Source organism: Pungitius pungitius, chromosome 2 (assembly GCF_949316345.1).
Source record: "Pungitius pungitius chromosome 2, fPunPun2.1, whole genome shotgun sequence".
NCBI classification, from domain to species: Eukaryota; Metazoa; Chordata; class Actinopteri; order Perciformes; family Gasterosteidae; genus Pungitius; species Pungitius pungitius.
Window position 1 is genome coordinate 22,490,957 of NC_084901.1, and position 14,372 is coordinate 22,505,328.

At 44.8% G+C, this 14,372-nt stretch overlaps 2 protein-coding genes across 4 annotated transcripts; both read left to right on the top strand.

Annotated features, from left to right (window-relative positions):
* Window positions 1-1,047: 1,047 nt before the first annotated feature.
* On the top strand, window positions 1,048-7,824 carry LOC119210158 (macrophage migration inhibitory factor-like). 3 transcript variants are annotated; one of them, XM_062560619.1, is made up of 7 exons: window positions 1,048-1,256; window positions 2,017-2,189; window positions 2,347-3,762; window positions 4,252-4,612; window positions 4,726-4,853; window positions 5,200-5,260; window positions 5,891-7,824. In XM_062560619.1, exons 1-3 carry the CDS (start codon window positions 1,149-1,151, stop codon window positions 2,411-2,413), a joined length of 348 nt encoding a protein of 115 aa, XP_062416603.1. In that variant the 5' UTR covers window positions 1,048-1,148; the 3' UTR covers window positions 2,414-3,762; window positions 4,252-4,612; window positions 4,726-4,853; window positions 5,200-5,260; window positions 5,891-7,824. The 3 variants fall into 3 exon arrangements, with proteins under 3 accessions (XP_062416603.1, XP_037315769.2, XP_037315770.2); XM_037459872.2 differs by lacking the exons at window positions 1,048-1,256; window positions 2,017-2,189 and having other exon boundaries at window positions 2,420-3,762; window positions 5,879-7,824; XM_037459873.2 differs by lacking the exons at window positions 1,048-1,256; window positions 2,017-2,189 and having other exon boundaries at window positions 2,420-3,762.
* An 833-nt stretch (window positions 7,825-8,657) lies between these two features.
* Window positions 8,658-11,015, top strand: LOC134102888 (zinc finger protein with KRAB and SCAN domains 1-like). Its single transcript, XM_062558723.1, has 4 exons — window positions 8,658-8,940; window positions 9,145-9,248; window positions 9,325-9,442; window positions 9,694-11,015. The coding sequence occupies exons 1-4, from the start codon at window positions 8,658-8,660 to the stop codon at window positions 10,674-10,676; spliced, it is 1,488 nt and encodes a 495-aa protein (XP_062414707.1). The 3' UTR covers window positions 10,677-11,015.
* Window positions 11,016-14,372: the final 3,357 nt, after the last annotated feature.

Below are 14,372 nucleotides of genomic sequence, written 5' to 3' on the forward strand. Positions count from 1 at the left end.
GAAAGCACAAAGTGCCAACCAGGCAGATACAGGTCTGTTAAGGATGAGAGTTAGAGACACACCAAGCGCCATACACCACTCATGTTTTGTTCGTTATGTTTACATTAATGTTAGGAGACCACAGATTGTATGTGATTGGATCTTGTATTGCGGCGAAAAGACCTGCTCCTCCTCGACGCCAGTTAAGGGCCAATAGATTCCTAATTCCTGAAATAATTTATTTTATATCTAACAAGAAATATAAAACATAATGTTCTTCCTGATGTTAGTTGTTCTTTTCCGGCCTACGGGCGGACAGAACTGCTCCTGCATTTGCAAACGCAGCGCTGATACTTGACCTGTGATCTCACAAATAAATCTACAAGAGAACAAGAGAAGTTGCTTGGCTGAATTCTTCCAGATGTCCCCAACCGGGCTTTCAATTTTGTTTGCGTTTGTTCTTTCAAATACCACATGACAAGTTTGTGCTGAGAGAATCTATTGTTTGACTTGTGTTCATATAGTGGAAGATGTTTATACTCTTTACTGATAGCTCGCTACCTGACAGTACGTAAAAAAAACCTCACTCTGCTTAAGTACTCCATGATATGTGAAACATTTAATCACAATTTGTTTTTTGTTATGTATTTCAGTGTGTGTTATATTGTACAGGATGTTTTATCAATGAATGAATGTGTTTTTAGGAGAGTTTGTATGATTTCACGGTAAGCTTGCCCAATGTACATCAGCATAGCGACAAAGGAAGAGTGCCTTCAAACTTCTGCCCTCTCCCTCCCACCGCCTCTGCTCCTTCTCGCCTCCTTTAGAGGGCTCTATTATGCTTGAGTGCTTGACAACACTGCGCATGCGCAGTACCGTAATTATCCTAAAGTAGATCTACCGCAACACAACGACACAAAAATACTCTAAACTATTTTGTTGTGAGATTTCTGTAAACACGGGTGGAAGACATTATTTTCCCTAGGAAATAACTCATAAAAACTGTATTTCGACATGGTTTGCTTTTCGTTGAGCCCGTCAACGGAGCGGTCTTCCGGGTTGCGTGGAGGCGCTGTGGTCAGTTGGTCACGTGGTGGCACGCTCTGCAGGAGACGAAGAGGAATGCTGCAGAAGACAGGTCAGATAGACTAGACTTCAGAGGAGCAATCATGCCGATGTTCGTGGTGAACACCAACGTGGCCAAGAGCGAGGTACCGGTGGCTTTGCTGAGCGACGTGACCGAGGAGCTGGCCAAAGCTATGGGCAAACCCGCGGAGGTAATGTGAGGCAATGTGGGGCCAGGGCCATCTCTGTACAATCTGTGCTCACTATGAAACTAAAGGCATTCACGCTGCCCTATATAGATAAGATCGAAGGGTCAACCTTTTTTAAAACTTTTTTGCTGGGAGATACACCGCCAATACCTGAAACCAGACTTTTATTTTTAATTGCAGCAGAGATTGTACATTATAGGTGCAATGCTAGCTTCTTATGGAAGTGTGCAAACATAGTTTTGACTGTTATTTGTAGAGATAGCATGGTAGATCATTAATCAGCTTCTTCTGTAACCTTAAGCCCTGAGGTTAAAGGCAAATCTTCTATCGTGACCTACAAACTGCTGCTTATTATTTTTGTTAAAAAAATAGAATTCAAAACAAAGTTCTTTTTAGAAAGTTCAGTGTTGTTTTGCCACCAAAATTGACAGTTTGTATTTGTTGTGCCCATGTTTTCCAACTTTGACTAAATGAAAAAGGGAAATATAAATTGTAAGCTGTTTTTTCTGGTAATTGTAAGGTTTCTGTAACATGATGAGTGGAGGCCAATTCTGAAAGGTTTAGGTTTAACATATTTTAAGGCCAGAAATGTTGAGGCAATTTCATTGCTGCTTCACCAAAGGGAATTAATTAGCAATACGGCCATTTTGTTGGGTAATACTTTAAAATGAAAGTTAATAAATCTTCAGGTTTGGGTTGCAGGAGGCAGAATACGGATACATGACCAAGTCCTTACCTTATGTCTCTGTCTTGCATAATCCAGAAAATTGCCGTGCATATCATCTCTGACCAAATTATGATGTTCGGAGGAAAGGGAGACCCCTGCGCAGTCTGCACCCTCCACAGTATCGGCAAGATAGGCAGTGATTACAACAAGCAATACTCTAAGCTCCTATGTGGACTGCTCAACAAACACCTGGGCATCTCTCCTGACAGGTAACACGCACACACACACACACAGAGGAACTAGTACATTTGTGTGATAAGTAAAGTATAATATTATGCCCAAAACTCACTGACTTAGTGCCTTGCATTACTTGCTCAATGTTAATGTTCAATCCCATCATGCCATTTCTCTCTGTGTCTGTTTCAGGATTTACATTAACTTCGTAGACGTGGATGCTGTCAACGTGGCCCGGAACAGCACTACCATTGGATGAAAAACCAGTTTACCCACAAAAATAGAAGATAATTGTAGTATTTTTCTGTATGTGTGAGCATAGTTAAAACATACGGTGAAGTGAAGGTGCAAAGACATCTGGTAATTGCACGGCCAGTGTACTGTTTGGCAATCTATTAAGCACTTTTTAGTCTAGCACTCGTCCCTTTTCCAACAAAGTTCAATAAATACAGCTACAGATCATCCTAATCTCTGTTGTCCTTTGTTGTCTGTTTAAGTGGGTATGTTCATTTTAATACTCAATTGCATCACAGATTTAGAGACCAGTTATCTCACCAGCTATCTAAGGGGAAGAAAGATTTTATTTTTTCTTATGATATAATATAGTATAGTAAGACAAGCAACTGTTTCCTAAGCATGCCAATGATAAGGGGGACAATTTATCCCTGTGTCTGTTTTGGGTAATGTATTTTATTAAAGTGTTATATTGTACAAGCTACTTTTCAGAATGTTTGTATACAGTGGGATTTGGCAGTCAATACAAAAAAGCGTTTTCGCCTTCATCAAAAAATAGAATGGAGTAATGATATTTTAATGTGACCTAAAGTAGTAGTTGCAGCAGCAGAGCACACACTATGATCAACAAGCTGTTGGCCCCATTAGTTATGCAAACCGCGTGTTGTCCTGGTCTGAACAACACAGGTTGCTTGGTACCATGTATTTGTGTCCACATTTTCACATGCCACCACCTTGTTCCAGGTATCTTTACAACAAACACTTATGTTTTCTCAAGTGCTCTCAACCTCTTTTAAAAGTCCAAAGCAGTGATTTATTTTTTATGGAATTTTTTCTAACTTCTTTGAATTGAATCATGTTTTCTCATATTTTGTAATAGACTCTTTATTTTTATAATTTAAACAACCGTAAATTAAAAATAAATAAATCAATTCTTTGACTCGTTTTGTACCAGATTGGTTGCCATAGTAACCGCCCAGTGCGGCAAAAAGATGCCCACGCGCACGGAGGACATAACTATTTGGATGAACGCCTTATTTCACATTTATATATTTGTTGGATCGTTCGTTCTTCTCGTAACGTATGAGAAGAACGAACGATCCAACAAGCAGACGCTAAATCACACAGTAGAGCAACCGTGACGTAGTAGTGACGTAACCTTTCCCTCCCTCTTCGAGGATGTGGAGTGAAAATGGCGTACGGACATTTCAACCTTAGCGTGTGTTTGTTGACTGACTAATAACGACTCAAACGCTAAGGGTCTCTCGCTGAGAGGGCGGATGTGGACGAGTCGTTGACCTGTTGATGGACTTTCCTGGGGTTCAGAAGAAGTTAATCGTCGTAGAAGTACAATAGTTCACCTCTTGCCGGACGGTCAGTATTTTTCATAGATGAGATAATTTACCCGCCATGTGAGCGTCATTCAACCTAAACGTTTTTAGTCATCGCAATGTCATGTTGGCGCGAATGGTTGGTCTGCTATGTCACGTTACCGATTAATTAACAAAGCTGGGAGACAGAAAGATGGCGATCACGCGTTATTATTTTAACGGTAGCTTTCATTCCTACGTGGTCTGTCAGGTATACCGAGGTGTAGTTAGCTGTGACGTCATTTTGCACGCATAATGTCCCCTTTGGCGCAAAATCCTGATGCTAAAGCCTGGTGCCACATTGGGGTTGTTAATGTGTGTGTGTGTCTGCTCATTTCTCACATCAGAGAACCACCATCATCATAAGCTTCAAACGAGCCCCTCTAAAGGCTCTCAAAGCACCCCTCTTTCTGTGTGCACAAAATACACCCTGCTAAAGTGGCCCTACTTGAAGACTGAGTTACCTAAACTGATTTCTGATCTCTCTCTTTAGGGGCACAAAGTGCTGGGCCCCGAAACATCTGTAAGCATCTCCCGCTCATCGTCCAAGATGTCTGACTTTCTGATGAGATCGTTCCGGGCCCAGCTGACCATAAGCATGGACTCGGTACTGAGAGGAGCTGTGTTTCAAATAATGACTATCTTTGAGAACAGTCTGCATGGCCATCAAAAAGAGCTGGCACAGAAAGGGGAAGAAATCGCTCAACTTAAGATAAAGTTGCAGAACGCAGAGGTTAAGCTGAGCGAATATCTGCGTGCGGGCGACAGAGGACTGGAGCTGAAGCAGAGCGAGCCGGAAAAGGTTCTGAGCGCCCCGGAAGAGACTCCTGATGTTCCTGAGATTCATTTTGAAGGTATAGATAACATTGTGATTAAAATGTGTTCCGCGTTTAAAATGCAACACTTTGTGTCAGGTGGTGCAGCTCATCTGAGAGCTCGTAACTCGACTACGTTTGTGTCTGTGCAGTACCTGATGACTGGTGTGCCCCCCTGGGATATGAGACGGTGACCAAACGAGAGGACTCTTTTTATCCTAGTGTGAGACTCCGCAGGCTGTCCATCCCTCTCTATCCCCTTCCCTTCCTGAAGCAAGAGGTGTGTAGCCCGAACAAGAAAGTCCGCTTTTAAGATATAAATAATGCTTTTCTATGTAAATATGATGGCAAACATAGATAAAGCTAATATAGACATTGGATGCAGTAGGAGTATGCACCGATCCAATCAGGATGGAGTTTTTTCCCAGCTGTACTGGGTTATAACGATGTCCACTTCACATTTAGACAAAATGATTGAAAGTCTCAAAACATCCAAAGTTCACCTCCTTTTATTCAGGCCTATGCAGACACAGCTCTGCATGTATCTATTTTCTTCCATACCTCATGCAATGTTAATTACTGAAGATAATGATGGAGTTTACTAATTACTTTGTGTTTTATTTCAGGTTGTTAACAATGACATTGACTCCAGGCAGAAAACACAGGTTCTCCGGAGATCCAGCAGAGGTGAGTTTCTCTCCTTTATTTTTGTTCTGGTTATTATATATATATTTTTGTCAGTTTCTCCTTTTCACATTCACTCATTTACACACTTGAATGTGCACAGGTGGTTTTGTTGTTAGCCCTGTTTTTAACAGGAGTTAGCGGGTTATCAGTGGTTTACCGAGGGTACTCGTAGGTGGTGATAAACAGTAGCAGGCCTTGTATCAACTGACCTATTTACAGACCGTTACCTTGTAGACACCAAGTTTAATTTCAGCATCCAACCATTGTTGTTTGTCATTAGTTCAGTGTCTGTAGTTCCTGATGTACTTGAAGGCATCTCCCAGAAACACAGGACTTATTTGCATGAAGATACATGGAGCCCATCCTCAGAAGGAAGGCGGGATCCCTTCGGTAGCCATCATGTGCGCGGGTCCTTTAAAGTTGATCTGTTCTCTCGCCGTGACACTGATCCCCCAAAAGATGTGTTGCATTAAAATGTTACCCATTAGCATTACAAACCCCATTTGCCTCCATTGTGTTGGTACAGTGACAGAACGGTCAGTACTGTGGGAAGCTATTTTATTCACAAATGGCTTGGTTCTTATATTCATGTCACATCTGCTCATTTTACTGGTTCAGTTACATTTACAGGTTCTTCATTGACCACGAGGATCGCACACGAGGAGCGAGCACCTCGGCGTCCGCCGGTGAGAAACGGCATGACGAAATTGCTCCAAGATGACCAAGAGGAATACACTGACCCCGCTGACGGTGCCCGTCCTAGAAGGACAAGGAGACACACGACTGGCAAACGGCAAAGGAGTAAGATGAATAGCAAAAAAAGATGGTGTCAATTTGGAGCAGCTGAGTCCAGTGAGAAGGAGACTGTTAGAAACGACATGGCAAAATTGGCCCAATACGTCAAACAGGAATATATTGACCCCGCGGACGCTGCCCCTCCTAGAAGGACAAGGAGACGCGCGACTGGCAAACCGCAAAGGAGTACGATGAAGAGAAGAAAAAGAGGAGGTCAATTTGCAGCAGTTGAGTCCAGCGAGGAAGAGCGAGCGAAAAACAACAGAAAAACAATGTACGCCTGCAAGTTTTGTAAGAAGGAATTTGACACAATTTGGGGCCGAGATGTGCACGTACGATCCCACAAGATTTGCAAAGGTTGCAAAAAAGTGTTCCGTTTTCCAAGTACCCTCAGGGGTCACAAGCCGTTATGCAAAAAACTCAAGGCATTGATGGCGAAACAAGCTGCCTCCGCTAACCCTCCAATACCCCAGAGCCATGGGGAGGAAAACCTGACGGCGTCCAGCAAAGAAACGGCTGGTAAGGAAAGCGCACCTTCCTCCAACGACCGCAGTGAATCTTCTACCCAAAAGGCCGAGTACACCAAAAGGCACGCCTGCACACACTGCAACATGAGGTTTTATACCAGTTCGAGGCTGAGGGAGCACGTGCGCGTTCACACCGGCGAGAGGCCGTACCTTTGCAGCAGGTGCCCAAAGAAATTCGCCGTCAAACAGGCGCTCAAAAAACACATGTTGAGAATGCACCAGATCCAAGATAATGTCAGCGAGGCGAAGACCGAGAGGAACCCAACCTGGAAAACCATGGGCACACGCTGCGGCGAGGGTTTCGTCTGCGCCTTGTGCCCGAAGCTGTTGAAAACCAGAGTGATGCTGAGCGAGCACTTTCGCACCCACACAGGTGAGAAGCCCCTCAAGTGCGACCAGTGTTCCGCGGCGTTTCGTTTCCGCGCACAGCTGAGCGTCCACAGGAAAAGCTGCGCGGGTCCTCTCCCGGTGACCGAGTGCGCATCCGCAACAAAAGGTGTCAGAAAACATTCTCCACACAAGCACAGTACGTGAGGCATAGGTCCAGTTTTTACAAAGATCGGTCTTTTTGAAGGATTTGCGGGAAGGCCTTTGTCATAAAAGGACGCCTGACGAACCGCATGGAGCGTTTCCACCTGTAAGCCAGTTCACCGGTGGGACGTCCGGCCTCCTGTGGACCGTGAAAAACGATGTTGACATTTATGTTCTTGCTGGAACAATTTTTTTGGTATTTGCTAAAGCTCAATGTGTAATCATCTCTACATACTGTTCTCCTGGTTGCCTTAATCACATTGTGCTGTTTGGCGTCAAGTCAGAAATTTTTTGCTGAATTCAAAACGGCAATTCTCAGATTACCAGTTTGTGGTCACGTGCTTTGTTGTGGAGTCAAACTTTTGGACTAATATTCATAATTTTTGGCTGTACTTTTGGTAATTTGTTATATACAAGTGTGTATTTTACTGATACAAACATATGTGAAGGAATGACACTGTTAAGGACTCCTTACATTCAAAATGACATCTTATTGGTCCACCTGAAGCTTGAGTCTTTAAATAATCCCAAACATGCCCATATATTTAAAGTTTTAACGGTTGTTTTATGTGTAGTGGTTGTGTATGAATTCACATAGGATGGTCTTCTAACACGGCTGCTTTTTATTTTCTTTAAGTAATGAATAATTGTTTTACTAGACTAGGACATTGTTGTCATTTCCCATAAATAAAATTCCCGTTTTATACTTCTTGCACGGTTTTTGAGTAGAATGTTTTAGTTCTTCATTTCTACTAAGTGCATTTTACACCTCTTTGAAGATAAGTGGGTGATATCAGAATGTCCTTTTTCAGCACCGCACATTTATTTTGCACCGCTGATTTCGGCAGTTCACAAATCCCTGAGATCTGCCATCGCGAGACTAACAATTAACGCGAGACTTGTCACATCATAGGCACCAACCTGCTAGCTGGACGACGGGTCGCCGCATCTTTGAATGTGACGACAGTGCGTTCGCGGATCAACTGTCAGCCAGTGACTGCATTTATCCACCGTGCTGCATAGCGGCAAAGTCGACCTGCTTGTTTGGTCGCCTCCATTGCAAGAACAGTTAGCTCCGGTGCTTATAAAGAACGGGCTTTCACCACCACCACCACAGGCTACGCTTCGTTGGCTCCCTTGTTTACACGTTAGCTTTGTAATGCTAACGCAAGCTAACAACGCCTCTGAATGACATTACGTCAGGTCACAGCATGTTTTCTTGTTGATAGCTAGAAGTTGACTATGTTCTTAAACCATGCCATTAAACCGCATTGCCCGTCGTCCCAACGCATAACTAACAGTAGCGTTAGCTCGTCAGATAAAATCGTGACAGCTTAGCTTCAAATGTGACACCGGAGATACCCAGTGTGATGTGTTATTGAAGTTAACGTTAACATGGCCACTACTCATGGCAGTCCGCCGATGTAAGGGCAGAGGCGTGTACGGTGCTAGCGTTAGCCACGTCGGAGGAGGATACCCGCAGAGCTAAACCGCGCTGTCAGTCGGACGTCGAGTCTAAAACATCGCCGCTGAAACAAAAGACCATGGAGTCCGCGAGGAGCGCTTTCCACGCTCAGCTGGCCGCCGTCATGGACTCGCTGCTGGCGGCCGCCGTGTGCGAGATCGCCAAGATCTTCGAGAGCAGCCTGTGTGAACAGCAGGCGCAGCTGGCCCACAAAACGGACGAGATCTGCGTCCTCCGGGGCAAGCTGGAGAAAGTGGACAGGAGGCACAAGGCAAAGGGCGGAGGAGAAGGGAGCGAGGAGGTGGAGGTGTCACCCGGAGACAGAGAGGGGGCTTTGAGGCAGCAGACCCTGGCGGGATCAGGTAGTGCAGGTCACCTGTTGATACTTGAGGCATGAGTTGATTTCATTGGTAGTACGTGGTCCAGGTCTCTTCTGTATCTGAATACTGCATGTGTGTAATTATTTTATGTTCATTCCTTTCACATGACACCTGTTGCACTACAGGTTTTGTTTTGGGGGGCTGTACAAAATACATTTCAATGCATTGTTTTCCAAGCTGTATTTTAAAGGATTCATCTTCTTTCAAACCGAGTAGACGGACTCCGTCAGAGCCTCAGTGGGCTGAAAGAGGAGGTCACAGTCCAGAGCGATGTGTCAATAAAACACGAGGTCAGACTCCGTTCTCTATGTTTCAAAAGTTGACTGTTTTTACGTCTTACGGACGTGTTTTATTTATTCTCCACAGCGTGCTGTATCTCGACCTTCACCCGGGTTCATCGCAGGCCAAGTCCCAGACGAAAGCCTCGCTGCTGGGGACCTGAGGCACATCGATACCCTTCCTGGCACACAAGCCAAGGCCAAATGTAAGAAGTCACAATATCCTACTCCTGCTACATGATTGTTTTAGCATTTCCAATTAAATTAATATTTTCACTTCAATAGTTCACTAAATGTCGAAGGTAAACTTTTTAGCTTTAGTCCCCTGATGACAAGTTGCAAATTGCTACTTTGTATATTCTGATACTTTATACACAATATCCTAGTTATTAAGTATGTAAACAATTAAATGGATGAAGGTGAGTCAAAGTTCCTTTTCCTCCAAATTTCTCTGCAGTGTCTCATTGGGATCAGGACAGTGACGAACACAGATCTCTCCAGGATCAAGCCTCCATCCCTTTTATCTCAATCTCCCAGAGTGGACGCTGCTCCCCGAGGCCTGACCCAAGCCTAACTCAACCAGCGGACTGGCTGCCGGGGTTAAACGCCACACGAGGTGGGCTGTCCGGCCTGGAGAACCTGCAGATGGATGGCACCGGCTGCTCCGGTCCAGCCAGCAGCAGCACCGGCACGGACGGGTCCTGCTTCCGACCGGGTTTTGTCTCTGACGAGACCAGCAACGAAGAAGAAGACGGCGGCGGCTCCTTCCCTTTCCTGGACCAGGAGCCTGAAAACCAGGACTCCAATCAGAACGTGGCGCAGGGCCACAGCGGAGGTCTGAGGGGGACTCGGCAGGTTCAGCCTCAAGCCCCCTCCGCAGAACCCTCATGGAGGCCCAGAGATGACAGGGGCGAGAGAGGCTCCATCAACCACACGCGGCGGCTCACTACTTTTGGCAGCAGAGACCCTCTCCGACCTCAGTCAAACGCACTGCGACACACGAACGCTCTGAGCCACCCCGCCGCTCCCAGCGGAGGGAGCGGGCGGCCGTACACCTGCCCGTACTGCACCAAGTGCTTCACCTACCCGTCCCACCAGCGCAGACACCTTCTGCGCCACACAGGAGTCAGGCTGCATCCCTGTCAGTTTTGCGACAAGAGCTTCCTCACCCCCTCCGAGCTCACCGTGCACACCCGCACGCACACAGGGGAGCGGCCTTTTGGCTGCGCTCAGTGCGGTAAGCGCTTCGCCCGCAGCGGGAACTTGAGAGCCCACCAACGGGACGTTCACATGGGGAAGAGGCCCTTTGCTTGCGGCGAGTGCGGCAAGAGATTTGCACACAGGGGGAACCTGAGGGTGCACAATCACAGAGTCCATCAAGGAGATCCGTACTACATGGAGGAACAGCAGGAGCCCGATATAGGCCCTAATCCCATTTGAAAACGTATTTAAAAAGAGAGAGCTTTGTATTCACTGTATTGTTAATTACTGGACTCATTCATGAATGAGTAATAATATCTACTGTATATTAAATACGTTTTCTCTAAGATGACTTTATTCTTCAATCATGTTCTTCCTTGTCACAGAAAAGTTACTGAATATATCTGAGCACTGTTTCATTGTTAAGGTTTTCCTCAAGCCAATTAAGAGAGTCCAGTCATGCTAATGTTCTGCCCATCTCCTGTAAAAAGGAAACATGTTATTGCAACGTGTTCATAGGAACTGTGTTTAATTTGACATTCTGTTTTTGCAAGGTAAAATTAAATATGTAGGACGAGACATTTGTTTTTTTTAATTCGGAATCATTGTTCAGCATCTAACATTTTTGCACTATTCCACGGTGGACACCAGGGGGCAGTGTCGACATGCTAAAGACGGATGGAATTGGACGGGGGACATCATTGCAAATAGAATTGTGATACAAGTGTTGTAGTCAGCATTTTTAATCATGTGCCCTGTATTTGCAGACGTTTTTCCCTGCTGTATGCACCACCATGCCACATCTCTCATACTCTACAAGAACGTGCTTATGAGGCTAAATCTAAATCTGAGTATTTGAGTCCTTTGTGCAAAAACTAATTTCTCTCCCGGCTGTTTGGCCCAAGTGTGTTTACATATAGGCACATAATGGTGTTTTTTTTACATTTTATAGCACTCTCCCTTCAGATTACAGAGGCATTTTTTTACCTCAGTCATTAAAGGATAGTTTCGCAGTTATTTTTTTACATTCTCATGACTTCATGTACGACGAGACAGAAGTCCCAGTAGTTGTTTCTCCTCTCAAAGGACAGCTATGAAAACCTTTCTTCCTCATGTGATGGGGTTTTTACATTTTCATTACACTAATGTTATTCAAATTGGGATTCGACCATAGTCACTGTGTGTCATTTGTGTTTCAGGCCTATAGGGAGTGTTTTGTCTCTCATCTGCAGTGAAGGAATCATCGCACAAAGAGTAAATGCAATACTCTACACTGACTTTAATAGAAACCCACTTGATTTATTGTCTCAAGAATCTGAATCTGTAGCTTCAACGGAACGCAAAGGCCAACATAAAAATGAATGTGGGACGTGTGGAGGTTGATGAGACATTTGTCCCCGTCTCTCATTCTCCCTTTCACACGCACAATTCGCCGCCGAGAGGCTGCGGCCGTGTATTCCCCAGGCTGCTGAGCCCTCACTTTGCTCATTGAAAGATTGCATTCAATGACCCTCTTTTGGTGACCTCCCCTCCCCCCAAAGGTCACCTGTGTCCGTCTCTCCCTCTGGGTTCAAAGCACACGGTTGTTAAAACCCTACGTTGGTTCTGGGAATAGGCACGTTCCTTATTCATGTAAAAATTGGGTTCTAAATTCATGGGTCAAATGTGTGTACATTGGTTGTAATGTGGGATGATTGAACCCCCCACCAACTAAAGCTGCACCTTCTCACAGAGCATTAAGGGAATACAGCGTGTAAGCTGCATTATTGTGCAGATGAAAGCTCCTGCTGAGATAGAAACTCAAATGTATATGCAGATCTGGTTCTCAAAATAGGTGCGTGTATTTGCAGGGCCGAGGTCACGGAGGCTTTGCAGTGTTTTCTGTTTGTGTGTTTGGTTCTGCGTAATCTCCTTTCTGCTCTAAGCAGCTTTTCTCCAGGGGCGGGAGGCCACAAATGAACAGTAGACCACGCAGGAAGGACGACTCACTACGGGTGCTTTACATGTTTGTGATAAAAAGGACGTCCGTAGTTATTTAAAAAAATCACCTCATTCCAAACAACGTTTCTGGTAATTTACTCCCATTTTCCCTCAAGCTACTGGGACAAACTGGAAGTAATCTCACCCAATGGTGATTTATTAGGTTGTGAATTTGACCTTTCTCTTTGTTTTCTCAGTGCGCGTGTAATAATAAGTATATCCCTGACGGATCACCACGTCCTGCTCGGTGTTTATCACCAGGCTACAATGTTATCATTGTGTTGCAAGGCTGTAATGTGCTCTTTACCTTTTTATGTGACCATGTTTCAGTTTATTTCTCTGAACCCCGCGGCTGCTGCCTTTAATTTGCTCGGGAAAAAAAACACACACTTTCAACCTCCTGCCATTTCCTCGCTCTCGGCCCAAAGAGTGATTCCATCAATTCAATTCAATTCATTTTATTTTGTATAGCCCAAAATCGCAAATTACAAATTTGCCTCAGAGGGCTTTACAGTCTGTACACATGCAACATCCTCTGTCCCGAAACCCTCACATCGGCACAGGAAAAACTCCCCAAAATATGAAAAAAACCCTTCAATGGGGAAAAAAGGGAAGAAACCTTAGGGAGAACGTCAGAGGAGGGATCCCTCTCCCGGGATGGACAGACTGCAATGGATGTCATGTGTACAGAATCAACAATGTAAAAGATGTACAATACATTCAATTTCTCTAACTGAAATGATACAAGTAATTGCAAGTAGCAGAAGAGGTGTACGGCAGGACCACTGCAGGGACAACCTCCATCAGATCGAACCACCATCCACAGAGGCTTCTGTGGGGAGGGAGAGCAGAAAGATGTTGGTTTTTGATGACAGTAATATGAATCATATTTAAAGTAATGATGATGGCAGCAGCAGGTGTCAGCAGAGCCATGAGCCAGGAGTTAGAACCAGGAGTTAGAACCGGGGTCCGCACGAAACTATGATCCACGGAGACCTGCTAGGCGAGAAAGCACAAAAAACTCCCGGAAAGAAGCTTAATTAGTGATGTACATTAATAAAGCATGGATGATTGTGGGAGGAGAGAGTGAGAGTGAGAGAGGGGCTCGGTGTGTCCTAAGTCGTCCCCCGGCAGTCTAAGCCTAGAGCAGCTTAACTAAGGGCTGGTCCAGGCTAACCTGAGCCAGCCCTAACTATAAGCAATATCAAAGAGGAACGTTTTAAGCTTTATCTTAAATGAACTGACCGAGTCTGCCCCCCGGACTGAAAGTGGAAGCTGGTTCCACAAAAGAGGAGCTTGATAACTGAAGGCTCTGGCCCCCATCCTACTTTTTAAAACTCTAGGAACCACAAGTAGCCCAGCATCTATGGAGCGTAGATGCCTTGTAGGACAATACGGTGTAACAAGCTCTTTAAGATAAGACGGTGCCTCACCAGCAAGTGCCTTGTAGGTGAGGAGAAGTACCTTAAATTCTATTCTTGATTTAACAGGAAGCCAGTGCAGAGAAGTTAATACAGGAGTTATATGATCCCATTTCTTAGTTCTTGTTAATACACGTGCTGCAGCATTCTGAATCAGTTGGAGAGGTTTAAGCGATTTACAAGAGCAGCCTGATAACAAAGAATTACAGTAATCCAGTCTAGAAGTAACAAATGCATGAACTAGTTTTTCTGCATCACTTTGAGACAGGAAGTTCCTGATTTTTGATATATTCCGTAGATGAAAAAAGGCAGTCCTTGAAGTCTTCTTTATATGAGAGTTGAAGGACATATCCTGGTCGAAGAGAACTCCAAGATTTCTGACGGTGCTGTTGGATACCAGAGCAATTCCATCCATAGAGACTGTATCACGTGACAGCTGACTTCGAAGGCGCTCTGGGCCTATCATGATAACTTCCGTTTTTTCCGAGTTTAACATCAGGAAGTTGCAGGTCATCCAGGTTTTGATGTCTCCAAG

Bases quoted from the DNA above. Each gene is read 5' to 3' on its own strand.
- LOC119210158 (XM_037459872.2), top strand. From the start codon at position 4,309: ATGTCTGACTTTCTGATGAGATCGTTCCGGGCCCAGCTGACCATAAGC. The intron at 4,613-4,725 runs GTATAGATAACA...GTGTCTGTGCAG, and splicing joins TCCTGAGATTCATTTTGAAG to TACCTGATGACTGGTGTGCC. The intron at 5,261-5,878 runs GTGAGTTTCTCT...TTACTGGTTCAG, and splicing joins TCTCCGGAGATCCAGCAGAG to TTACATTTACAGGTTCTTCA.
- LOC134102888 (XM_062558723.1), top strand. From the start codon at position 8,658: ATGGAGTCCGCGAGGAGCGCTTTCCACGCTCAGCTGGCCGCCGTCATG. The intron at 9,249-9,324 runs GTCAGACTCCGT...TATTCTCCACAG, and splicing joins ATGTGTCAATAAAACACGAG to CGTGCTGTATCTCGACCTTC. The intron at 9,443-9,693 runs GTAAGAAGTCAC...ATTTCTCTGCAG, and splicing joins CACACAAGCCAAGGCCAAAT to TGTCTCATTGGGATCAGGAC.